At 41.4% G+C, this 12,520-nt stretch overlaps 3 protein-coding genes across 3 annotated transcripts; 2 read left to right on the top strand and 1 right to left on the bottom strand.

The window, feature by feature from the left end:
* The first annotated feature begins 328 nt into the window (after positions 1-328).
* On the top strand, positions 329-1,969 carry LOC137892798 (cerebellin-1-like). The gene is made up of 3 exons (XM_068738180.1): positions 329-676; positions 801-923; positions 1,044-1,969. Exons 1-3 carry the CDS (start codon positions 424-426, stop codon positions 1,325-1,327), a joined length of 660 nt encoding a protein of 219 aa, XP_068594281.1. The 5' UTR covers positions 329-423; the 3' UTR covers positions 1,328-1,969.
* A 2,840-nt stretch (positions 1,970-4,809) lies between these two features.
* On the top strand, positions 4,810-6,269 carry LOC137865916 (cerebellin-1-like). The gene is made up of 3 exons (XM_068701493.1): positions 4,810-5,291; positions 5,416-5,538; positions 5,659-6,269. The coding sequence occupies exons 1-3, from the start codon at positions 5,039-5,041 to the stop codon at positions 5,934-5,936; spliced, it is 654 nt and encodes a 217-aa protein (XP_068557594.1). The 5' UTR covers positions 4,810-5,038; the 3' UTR covers positions 5,937-6,269.
* Positions 6,270-10,060: 3,791 nt separating this feature from the next.
* Positions 10,061-12,250, bottom strand: LOC137865888 (ras-related protein Rap-2b-like). Its single transcript, XM_068701438.1, has one exon. The coding sequence runs from the start codon at positions 11,902-11,904 to the stop codon at positions 11,356-11,358; it is 549 nt and encodes a 182-aa protein (XP_068557539.1). The 5' UTR covers positions 11,905-12,250; the 3' UTR covers positions 10,061-11,355.
* Between the last annotated feature and the right edge of the window lie 270 nt (positions 12,251-12,520).

Raw genomic sequence — 12,520 nt, 5'->3', positions numbered from 1 at the left:
ACAGACATGAGATAAGTCTTTGGATTGAACCTCTAAAAGAAAGTGCACAAGACATAGAGTGGAAGGGTATGAGTGAACATATGACTTCACTTGACCTTCCATGTGGTTAAATCCAGCCATGTTTACATGGCTGTATATAGAAATATCCAAACAGCCTTATCTTTAAAGTGAAGAAAAAAGAAGACTATACGTACAGATATATGGTTCTGTTGACCAAAGGTGATAACACAACAATCAAAGATTATTTGTCTAGAAACCTAGTTACAGTATCATATTCTTGATAAGAGTTTGTTTGGTCTGGCCGATCAGCGCAGGAGAAAACAGCCTTTGGTGTTCTGGTAAATTCAAGGGTATTTCCTTCTTCATGTGGTATATAAAGCATGGTGGTTAGAGCTGATCAAGACAAGCAGAAGCAAGTGAAAGATGAAGACCTCCGTGGCTGTGTTGACTTTATCCTTCTTCTACCTTAGTGTAGCTGAGGTGCAGCGACTGGATCACCGAGCAGGAGAGAGCAACAGCACAGAGAGTCCAAACATCGAGCCATCTGGTATTTGTTCATGTGACATGACTGGGAGCCAGAAAAACTCCTGCCAACTTGTTGTCATCTTAAGGGAACTAGAGTCCAAACTGAAAAACACTGAGAAACAATTAGAGGATCTGAGGAAAGAGGTCCAAGGTAAGAACATTTATCCTGACTTTGTTTACTGTATGTATCATTTTTTATTCTTTACAGGTTGTTTTGATTTTTAGTCATCTTCAAACAAAATAAACATTATAATGACTTCATCTACCCTCTCAAGGTAAACGGGTGGCGTTTGGAGCATCTCTCGGTTATAGTGGAAATATCGGACCTTATAACATTGAGATCACACTGACCTACAAGAACGTCTTCTCAAACACAGGCGCATACAACCCTGCAACAGGTAAACATTCCATAACAACGTGTATTCATGGATATACATTTTTTGGTGAATAAATACTGCTGTTGACTCTGGATGAAATGGAAACGACAACAGGTGTAACCCTCTGTTGATCATCCCCAGGTATTTTCACTGCTCCAGTCAAAGGAGTCTATTACTTCAACTTCTCTGGCCATAATCAATCATCCAGAACAATGGGGCTGGCTTTGACAAAGAACGGAGAGCAGATGATAGTTGTTTTCAACCATGCAGGAGATGGAAATCGTTACGAAACAGCAACCAATGGCATGACTCTACAGCTTGAAGTGGGAGACCAGGTGTACATGAGACTCTGGCAAAACACCTGGATTTATGATAATGGCCATAACCTCAGCACCTTCATTGGTCATTTGTTATTCCCTCTGTAAGTTAAAAGGGAGTTTAGTGGTTGCTATCTAACCAGATGAAAGTAAGCTTAACTTTCCCTTTCATTTTAACTCTTACAATCCCAAAAAAGTGTTGTTGATAAAGCAATCCCTGTGATAAGTGTGTACATTGAGAACTGTATATGTATTGATATTATGTTTGCCATTATACGGTGTTTTTATTAATAGTGACTTAAGTCAAAAATAAAAATGCTGTCATCATTTACTGTAGAACAAAAATGCACACTGCCATTTCTTTTTTATTTGATATGAGCTAAAATCATGACATAAAAATACACTTAACATATTATCAACCAATTTGAAAACCATACTGTACTTCAGAGTAAACTGAAAATGACATTCATTTTTTAATACATTTTTAGTCAGTAAGGGTGCATATTATAATAGATCCATACAAATCACACAAATGGTTATTTTTAACTAAAAATAATTATTACTGGCAGTTCTGAACGTTTATTCAATGTGAACTATTGGTTGCTTATTGTGAAAGCGGCTGGCTCTAGATCTGCATTAAGTGATTAGCTGACCTTATAGACTGGGAAAAGGGGAAACAATTAGCTTGACTCTGTCCAAAGCCCAAACACCCGAAACAGGTGGCCAACAATAAATAGTTACAGCACTTAACTTCTTCTAAAGCCACAACTTGTCATTTTCACATTACAACAGGTAATACTCTATAATGATGTGTCTTATGGGTTCATTTGGTGAATAAATACTATCTTTGATTCTCGATGAATTGGAAAGCGCAACAGGTGTAACTCTCTGTTGATCATCCCCTGCTATTTTCACCGCTCCACCTCAAAGAAGTCTATTACTTCAGCTTCTCTGGCCATAATACATCATCCAGACCAATGGGGCTGAGACTGATGAAGAATTCAAATGCAAATCCCCAGTTTGCTTTTTCACTCATTTACTCTTGAATAATAAGTTTGATATTTTAAGAAAAACACTTATTTGCCTTCTTAGTTAGGTGACAAGATTGTGTGTTAAGTATAGATCTAGAAGTGAATATCTTGAAGACTGGAAAAAAAGGGGAAACAGTTAGCTTGGCTCTGTCTAATGTCCAATATCCTGAAATAGTACACGTAGTTACAGCACTTTACTCCCTGTAAAAAACAAATTTCTGTTTAATTACAAATCAAACCGGCCGGTGGAGTTAACATCCCACCTGATGAAGACGCTAGAGAGGTTGGTCCTTGTGCATCTCCGCCCCTTGGTGACCTTATCTTTGGACCCACTTCAGTTCACCTATCAATCAGGCATTGGGGTGGATGATGCTGTCACCTACCTGCTACACAGATGCCTTTCTCACCTGGAAAAGGCTGGAAGCACTGTAAGAGTCATGTTTTTTGATTTCTCCAGTGCCTTCAACATCATCCAGCCTTTGCTTCTGATGGACAAGCTGGAGCAGACCAGGGTGGACCACCACCTCACTGCATGGATCTTGGACTATCTCACCAACCGTCCACAGTATCTACGGATACGGGACTGTGAGCCCGATCTGGTGTCCTGCAGCGCGGGGGCCCCACAAGGAACCGTTCTAGCACCCTTCCTCTTCACCATATTTTAATCAGGAGAGACAAGTGAATGATTAGTAGTTAACATTTATTATGACAGATGATGCGTTAATGAGCTACACATAAATTCTTTGGCACTTGAACTCGACGAGGAGATTTGTGATCGAGTTGTGATTGCCCTGAGCGGCAACAATATAAATCCCCCCGTGGAGTCCAGACACTGGTGGTGATGGTGGCTGATGAGGTTGATAGGATGATGAGTTGATGAGGCTGATGAATCTGCGAGATGGGGAGGTGGAGGGTTGCGTAACAGCAGCATGAACTACTGAAGGTAGAGAGACGGTCATATTTAAAGAAAGACAGCAGCAAGATGATAGGCTAATGATGTCCTTGTGCCGTTGTGCTATTGGCTAGAGACCAGCTGATCTAGACAGCTGATATCATGATTGGCAGCCCCAAACAATAACAACAAGGAAATAATATGTGCATGCATGAGGAGTGATGGCAGATGTGTGGTAAATAAGCTATGGGCTTAGGCATGCATGAGTATAGTTTTCCTGTCTGAACTTACGCTAGAGCTTCATACACTTCGGACTTCAAATACAACTCTGCTAACTGTCACCTGCAAAAGTTCTCTGACGACTCTGCAATCGTCGGCCCCATTTCCGCCAGTGATGACAGGGAATACAGGGAACTGAACCAAGACTTTATAGGATGGTGCCAGCGGAACCGCCTACAGATCAACTCTGGTAAAACCAAAGAGCTGGTGGTGGACCTCCGGCGGGGTAAACACTTTCCCCCGGTATCAGTGAACATCCAGGGAATGGACATTGAGATTGTAAGATCTTTTAAGTACCTGGGTGTTCACTTGAATAATAAACTGGACTGGACTGCTGACCATACACATGCACTTTACAAAAAGGGTCAGAGCAGACTCTATCTGCTGAGGAGACTGAGGTCTTTTGGAGTGCAGGGAGCACTACTGAGGACCTTCTTTGATTCTGTGGTGGCATCAGCCATTTTTTATGAAGTGGTCTGCTGGGGCAGCAGCATCTCGACAGCCAACAGGAAGAGACTGAACAAACTCGTCAAGAAGGCCAGCAGTGTGCTGGGGTGTCCCCTGGATATGGTGGAAGTGGTGGGAGACAGGAGGATGATGGCTAAGCTATCATCCCTGATGAACAACACCTCCCACCCCATGCGGGACGCTCTGGCAGCTCTGTGCAGCTCCTTCAGCCACCGGTTGATTCACCCCCGGTGTGTGAAGGAGAGGTACCGCAGGTCCTTCCTTCCTGCTGCTGTCAGGTTGCACAACCAGCTGTGCTCCCAGTAGACCACACAACACAACACTAAAAATCTGTGCTATATATAAATACACCGTGCAATAAAAATGTATTGCGTCTGTATATATAATATTTTTTAGTTGTATTTTAACTATTGTGGATTTTTACTTGTTTCCAGTTAACATTCTTTACTGTTTATTACCTATTTATAATACTTGTTTGATCGTGTTTTTATTACGTCTTTTGTTTGCACTATCCATTATGCTGCTGTAATCCTGTAAATTTCCCCGCTGCGGGACTAATACAGGATTATCTTATCTTAAACAAAGGTGATACAACCTGTTGATAATTGATCTTCGTAGATGCTCATAGGTTTGCCATCAGGATTGAATTAAAATAAACTGTAATAACTGAATTCATTGTGACATCACCCAGTGCAACAGTGTGGCTCAAAGTGTTTTTACAAGTTTTGGACAATGATGGAGGTCTATTGCACACAGGAATAAATTGAAATCAGGCTTTGTTTGCAAAGACAATAGTTGTCAATAGCATGAACTAATCACTGATGTAAGTATCTTCATGGGAATTGCTGACAATAACAAAAATTCATAAATATCCAGACAGCCTTATCTTTAAAGTGAAGAAAAAAGAAGACTATACGTACAGATATATGGTTCTGTTGACCAAAGGTGATAACACAACAATCAAAGATTATTTGTCTAGAAACCTAGTTACAGTATCATATTCTTGATAAGAGTTTGTTTGGTCTGGCCGATCAGCGCAGGAGAAAACAGCCTTTGGTGTTCTGGTAAATTCAAGGGTATTTCCTTCTTCATGTGGTATATAAAGCATGGTGGTTAGAGCTGATCAAGACAAGCAGAAGCAAGTGAAAGATGAAGACCTCCGTGGCTGTGTTGACTTTATCCTTCTTCTACCTTAGTGTAGCTGAGGTGCAGCGACTGGATCACCGAGCAGGAGAGAGCAACAGCACAGAGAGTCCAAACATCGAGCCATCTGGTATTTGTTCATGTGACATGACTGGGAGCCAGAAAAACTCCTGCCAACTTGTTGTCATCTTAAGGGAACTAGAGTCCAAACTGAAAAACACTGAGAAACAATTAGAGGATCTGAGGAAAGAGGTCCAAGGTAAGAACATTTATCCTGACTTTGTTTACTGTATGTATCATTTTTTATTCTTTACAGGTTGTTTTGATTTTTAGTCATCTTCAAACAAAATAAACATTATAATGACTTCATCTACCCTCTCAAGGTAAACGGGTGGCGTTTGGAGCATCTCTCGGCGATTCTGTAACTATCGGACCTTATAACATTGAGATCACACTGACCTACAAGAACGTCTTCTCAAACACAGGCGCATACAACTCTGCAACAGGTAAACATTCCATAACAACGTGTATTCATGGATATACATTTTTTGGTGAATTAATACTGCTGTTGACTCTGGATGAAATGGAAACGACAACAGGTGTAACCCTCTGTTGATCATCCCCAGGTATTTTCACTGCTCCAGTCAAAGGAGTCTATTACTTCAACTTCTCGGGCTGTAATCAATCATCCAGACCATTGGAGCTGGTTCTGATGAAGAACGGAGAGCAGATGATAATTGCTTTCAACCATGCAGGAGATGGAAAACGCTTTGAGACAGCAACCAATGGCATGACTCTACAGCTTGAAGTGGGAGACCAGGTGTACATAAGTCTCTGGCGAAACACCTGGATTTATGGCAATATCTACAACACCTTCATTGGTCATTTGTTATTCCCTCTGTAAGTTAAAAGGGAGTTTAGTGGTTGCTATCTAACCAGATGAAAGTAAGCTTAACTTTCCCTTTCATTTTAACTCATACAATCCCAGAAAAGTGTTGTTGATAAAGCAATCCCTGTGATAAGTGTGTACATTGAGAACTGTATATGTATTGATACTGATATTGATGTTTGCCATTATAAGGCGTTTTTATTAATAGTGACTCAAGTCTAAAATAAAAATGCTGTCATCATATAGAACAAAAATGCACACTGCCATTTCTTTTTCATTTGATATGAGCTAAAATCATGAAATAAAAATACACTTAACATATTATCAACCAATTTGAAAACCATACTGTACTTCAGAGTAAACTGAAAATGACATTCATTTTTTAATACATTTTTAGTCAGTAAGGGTGCATATTATAATAGATCCATACAAATCACACAAATGGTTATATTTAACTAATAATAATTATTACTGGCAGTTCTGAACGTTTATTCAATGTGAACTATTGGTTGCTTAATGTGAAAGCAGCTGGCTCTAGTTCTGCATTAAGTGATTAGCTGACCTTATAGACTGAGAAAAGGGGAAACAATTAGCTTGACTCTGTCCAAAGCCCAAAAACCCGAAACAGGTGGCCAACAATAAATAGTTACAGCACTTAAGCCACAACATATCAATTTTACATTTTCGTTTTAAGTACAAATTAAACAAAAGAGATAAAACCTGTTAGTTATTGAGCTTTAGAGGTGCTGGTTGGCACATTTCGTTATTTTTTCACAGAGCTAAGCTAGCTGTTCCCCCCTGTTTCCAGTCTTTGTGCTTAGCTAAGCTAAGCTAAACTAGTGCTGACTATAGCTTTATATGTAGCGGACAGACGCATTGGGTGGAATTGATCCCTCCAACTAATGCTCAGCTAACAGGCAAATAAGTGTACTAATGAGCTATTGCTTTAAGGGACAGACATGAGATAAGTCTTTGGATTGAACCTCTAAAAGAAAGTGCACAAGACATAGAGTGGAAGGGTATGAGTGAACATATGACTTCACTTGACCTTCCCTGTGGTTACCAGCAAACGTCCATCTGCGTCACTGTGAGTATAAGAGAACTATAAGCTAACCAAGAAAATAGCAACATGCCATCTCAGCTTTTAGTCCTTGTACGACGTCTTACTGTAGACTCTCCTCTGCAGTTGGGCAACTTCTATTGCAAAACCCAAGTCAAGCTTTGCACACAGGACATATGATGAAGGAAGACTTTCTTACTTCTGCTTTTTCTCACACAGTGAACCCATTCCTGCTGCCGGGGTCAGACTGAGTGTTTATGCTGTCAGCTGTCACGTTGGTTTGAGTTCATGTGGTTTAACAATATTAAAGAAGTGAAAGCTTTTCAATACTCAAAATTGAGAAGGCGTTTTAGGATGAGACGTCTGCAGTAGTTGGAAGGCGGCAGTGTTTTTGCTGCTATGTTACCATTTCTTTCTCAGGTCGTGAGTCCAAAAAGCTCAAAGTGAACCAGCCGTGGTAACTACTGTAAATTAGTGTCACATGATGCTGCTGGCTTTTTGCTCAACTCAAATCGCATGGAGCCACTGCATGCCATGCACCACAACCTACACAAGTGAAATCTCTTCACCCTTTTGCCCATCGTGTCCCTCTCCTTCACTTTCTATCAAAGATTTCAGATCAAAGGACATGTAGTTCTCGGAGCATTAAGGACTGGGGTCATGTTCCCGTGTCACGGGCACCCGAGGGAGGACAGGCTGTGACAGAACATGACGTAGAACATTTATTTCTAAATGGTGAAAAGGAACTTCATGTCCGTTTCAACATTTCATAGATCTGAGGTGAGGTTGCCGCAACACAGGAAGCATTCTATCATCCACCCTTCCTTTCCTCCACACACCACACACTAAAAGACTAAGAGTGTATCAGTAAAGCTGTGGCCGACAGATTTGCATGCAATGAAATGTTAACGCAGCATAGATTGTAGACATAGTAGCTTTAGACAAAACGGGTTAAATGTTGCAGAGGAAGTGCTAAATGAAAGATTGCTTTTTTATCTCACATGTATTACACATCTACTAAGCCAAACAGGCAGATCTTTGAAATTCATGAGGAAGGTTTGTGCAATATTGCAGTAAGCACAAGATGGTGTCAGATTTTAGGCAAACCTCCAGCTCCAAAGCCGTAGGAGCAGCTTGAAAACTGTATTTGTAACATACATGTATATATTTCTATACAGTTATAGAGGTAATACCAAAATACGATGAGCTACTTTTTTTCAACAACCGTAAGATGAGCAGCACTTTCCTTTTGTAGAATTTGCGTAGAATAGAAGCATATTCAGTAAAACCTCTTTTCTTCTTAAAATCAGTCCTGCAAACAGATAACAGTGCTTCATCAGGATCTTCTTTTGGAATCAGTATTAATATTATATTGTTAATATTGATCAATGTTTAATGTATTTAACTGTTGTAGCTAGTTAAAGTGGAGTTAGTTCTAAACACTCTATTTGTAGATAACAATATAAATCTGTGTAAATTTGTATTCATGTTTTACACATTTGCACTGAACACACACACATATATATATATATATATATATATATATATATATATATATATATATATATATATATATATATATACACACATATATGTGTGTATATATTTGTTTTCTTTTGTTTGTCTTTTACAATTTTTTGGCCTTTAAAAATAATTAAAACAAAATAATCTGTGAAATTTACAGGAAAAATCTCTCTTCGATTGGAAACAACTCATAAACAACCTGAAGAGTAATCTCTAAAAGTTGATTATATGTTTTCTTTATATTAAGTCTTAATCTAGAGCTAGTTACTGACGTAAAAAGTACAATATGTCCATGAAATGGAGTAAATGACAAAAAACTCAAGTTAAGTTCAAGAACTTCAAAATTGTACTCAACTACTTGAGAAAATGTTCTTTCCACTGAAAGTAGTCCTGTTTGCTCATTGAGTTACGTAGTATTTTACATCTGTGAAGCAGAGTGAACACATTCGACCACTTGCTAGGATAAAAACTGTGTAGCTAAGCAACTAAATCAGGTTGAGCATTTATCTGGCAGCTTCTTTTGAGCCGTCTGTTCCCTTTGTATCTTAAAATATATAAGTAATCTTGCAGGATTATTGCTTTTTCAACGACAAGCGAACGTCTGAGTGAAAGTTAGTACGAGCTGTACGTGTGATTCCATCTGCAAGCTACTTAACATCTCAACATTTTCCCAATCAAATAGAAAGAAAATAGATGGCATGTATTGTGTAAAACTGGAGTAATCTGCAGTAATAAACAGAACGGGCGATCTTTAATGAAAGGACTACGAGATGAAAACAAGGCAGGCATTGCTGGGCTCATTGAAGCGAACCTTTCTTCACACAGGACCTGAACATGTGAGCATGTCACTAGATCGAATTTGGTAATCTGACCTTGAATCTCTGCGGTTAGAGGGACACATGAGGCAGCAGCTCATTGGCCTGTCTGAGGAACTTTTTTTTTTTTACAAAATACCAGTCGACGGTATGCGTGGCTGACAGAAAAGCCCCCTCTGTCCTCCGATCCACAGCCTAGAAAACATGCAGCGGGAAGAGGGGAAATGCCCCCCCCCAGCAAAACACACTTACTGGAAACCAAACCCACTACCCAAACAACTGGAATAAGACGTTTTTTCTTATTCACGTGCAGGGGCCACGATCACTTACTCAATAACAGGACAGAGGTGTTGAAGGCTATTCAGTAAGCATTCAAAACCTTTTCGGAAAGAAGTGTCAAATATGGCATCTAGTGCCGCGCCTTTCACCACACGACATCTAAATAGCAAGAAAAGGCAACGCTTTGTCCGACAAGGTGGAACTAATTATGGTCATATGTTGATTAACCTATGTTGTTTTTAAATCACAATATTTTGGATGATGTTCAAAAGTATTGGACAATATGAGCTCACGTGATGAACAGAGAAAAGCCGCAAATCTTCACATTGGTGAAGCTGGAACTAGAAAATGTTTTTTGTATCTTCATATATTACTTTAACTGTTAATCAGTTGTCAATGAATACATTTGTTGGCTAATCAATTCATGGGCCACTCACAGGGACAATCACATTCAAAGCAGCCCAAAATGAAGACTCTTTATGTCATCAGCAGAGACAAGCACAGTACACAGCGTTACGTAAAATGCTTTTTGTATTACAAGTCTTTCAAACTGACAGGGGGATGGCAGAAGATTTTGTCCAAAGGGAGAATTATCAATTACCATAAGTCAAAAATGTCACTTAAGAAAAGAAAAATAATCTAGATAATAACGAACAAACATGGCTTGCCTTTCACTGAACCATAATGCTAGTAAGGTTAAAGTTACTCTGTTGTTCTTGTTGGACTAGTACCTCGAGAAACGGCCTGAATCGGACCCTGAAACAACAGGTCACTTTGACACCAAACAAAAGTAGATTGTTCACTGGAAACTGCTAAAAAGTTCTGATTGCCATCAAGACGCGCTGCAGAAGAAGAAGTATAGGGCTCATCAGTTGGCACAGTCACAGGAGTTTTCTTGGGGAAGGCACTTGACATGGGTTTGTTCCCCATGCAGCGACAGCAATGCACTAAAGGTCCTCGTTTGTGCACACTGAGGAGGGGCACCGTCAGCTAAGTGCAAGTTCCGTAATAAATCCACTTTCACCAGACCGGAAAAAGGGGGGGGGGGGGGTACAAACTAGAATATAAAGTCCTAACACATGTCCACCACGATCCACAGCTTAAAATACAGTATCTTGAGTGGGTGGCGATCTGCGGCCTCTTGGATCACACCTGACCTTTTAGGGGGGGGGGGGGGGGGGGGGGGGGGGTACATTGAGATCGCATTTGAGTAACCTGTGCAAGGCTTGAGTGGTGACTGAAGCGTTTGAGAGCGCATTTTAAGCACGTTCAGGTCTGCTGCTCTCAGGCAACAGCAGAAACAAAAAAGAAGTAGACAAATCCAAAAAAGCATACCCCCTTAAAAGTGACCCACCCCCACCACCACCACCACTCTCCCAGACAGATGGACCTCAGCTTAGAAGATGTAACAGTACAATTTAAGAAATAAAACCACAAAAAAAACAACAAGTGTCTCTTAGGTTTCACAATAAGACATTCCCATTGAGGCACATTTCCAGAGAAGTGTCATATACAAAGCTATATAAAAAAAATCCCAAAACATTCAAGTACTTTTTCATGTAAACACTTTTCCAGACTATAATACATAATCGATTGTTGTCGTCGTCGATTTGTGTTTGTGTGCAACAATAAGACAACAGTGTGAGGAGAGAGAATAGATATGCAAAACGCCTGCAGGGACAAGTTAAGAAGCTCAAATTCAGCACGGATGCACTTGTGTCTGTATGTTGTTGTTGTTGTTGTTGTTTTCGTTCTTTTAAAGCAGGACACATGAACAGCACTGGTCGCCACCACTGGGAACAGTGGAATAGTTCATCTGTCTGACTATTTCTGCAAACAGTTCGTCGACCGAGCCTTTATTTTTGGCAGAAGTTTCCATAAACGGGCAGGTCCACTCCTGGGCCAGCGCCTTGCCTTCCCCGGAAGACACCTCTCTCTCCCCCTCCAGGTCCACCTTGTTGCCCACCAGGATCATGGGCACCCGCTCGTACCGCTTCACCCGGATGATCTGGTCTCTCATCGGCTTGATGTCCTGGAAGCTCTGCTGGTTCACCAGGCTGTACACCAGGATGAATCCCTGTCCGTTCTTGATGTACAGGTCTCGCATCGAGGCGAACTGCTCGGTCCCCGCCGTGTCCAGGATCTCCAGCACCGACGGGGACGAGTCCACCTCGATCTCCTTCCTGTAGAAATCCTCTATCGTGGGGTCGTACTTCTCGATGAAGGAGCCCGTCACGAACTGGACCGTCAGTGCGGATTTCCCGACTCCACCCGACCCCAACACAACCACTTTGTACTCCCTCATGGCTCGTGGGGGGGTAAGATAGGCAAGACACCTCCTTTTTTTTTTCAGCTACGAAGCCTGTTCTCTCTCCCACCCGCTGACCAGCCCCGATGTTTTCAAATCGAGCAGGCTGAGAAGGCTGCCCTCTCGCTCGGATAGGAGTCAAACCCCACGCCGTGGAATCCTCCCAGTCCGCTCTGTGACGGCCCGCGGAGCGCAGATCCGAGGACAACGATCGCGCCTGGACATTAGCGGGGAAGATTAAAGCACATTTTGGTCCGACTGTATTGAGCAACGACGGCGCTGGGAAGCGTGATCGCTTCTCTCCTCTCGCGCGGCGTTTCCTGCCCACATCCTCGAGCGCGTCAAAAGCCGAGACTCAGTTCCTTTTTCTTAAAGGAGCCGTCACCCCGAAAAAAAACAATCACTCAGTCGGAGACATCAGATGACCGACGGATACTGCAGGCGCGTGCGCGTCTGCGGCCAGGTCTGCGTGACCTCTTCCCCTCGCGTGTACGCTCACGGTCATTGCTCTCGTCAAGAGGCTCTCGAGCTGCCCGTCGTCCCTGTAATTCTGATTATACATGAGGAATGCATCCTAATGAGGTCATTAATTAGCTAATGTGCATATGCCAGC

The sequence above is a fragment of the Cebidichthys violaceus genome, unplaced genomic scaffold (assembly GCF_023349555.1).
Source record: "Cebidichthys violaceus isolate CVI_PGR_0920_01 unplaced genomic scaffold, fCebVio1.0.p SCAF_8, whole genome shotgun sequence".
Lineage (NCBI taxonomy): Eukaryota > Metazoa > Chordata > Actinopteri > Perciformes > Stichaeidae > Cebidichthys > Cebidichthys violaceus.
Note: the sequence above shows the minus strand (reverse complement) of the source record. Positions and strands in the feature narration are given on the sequence as shown.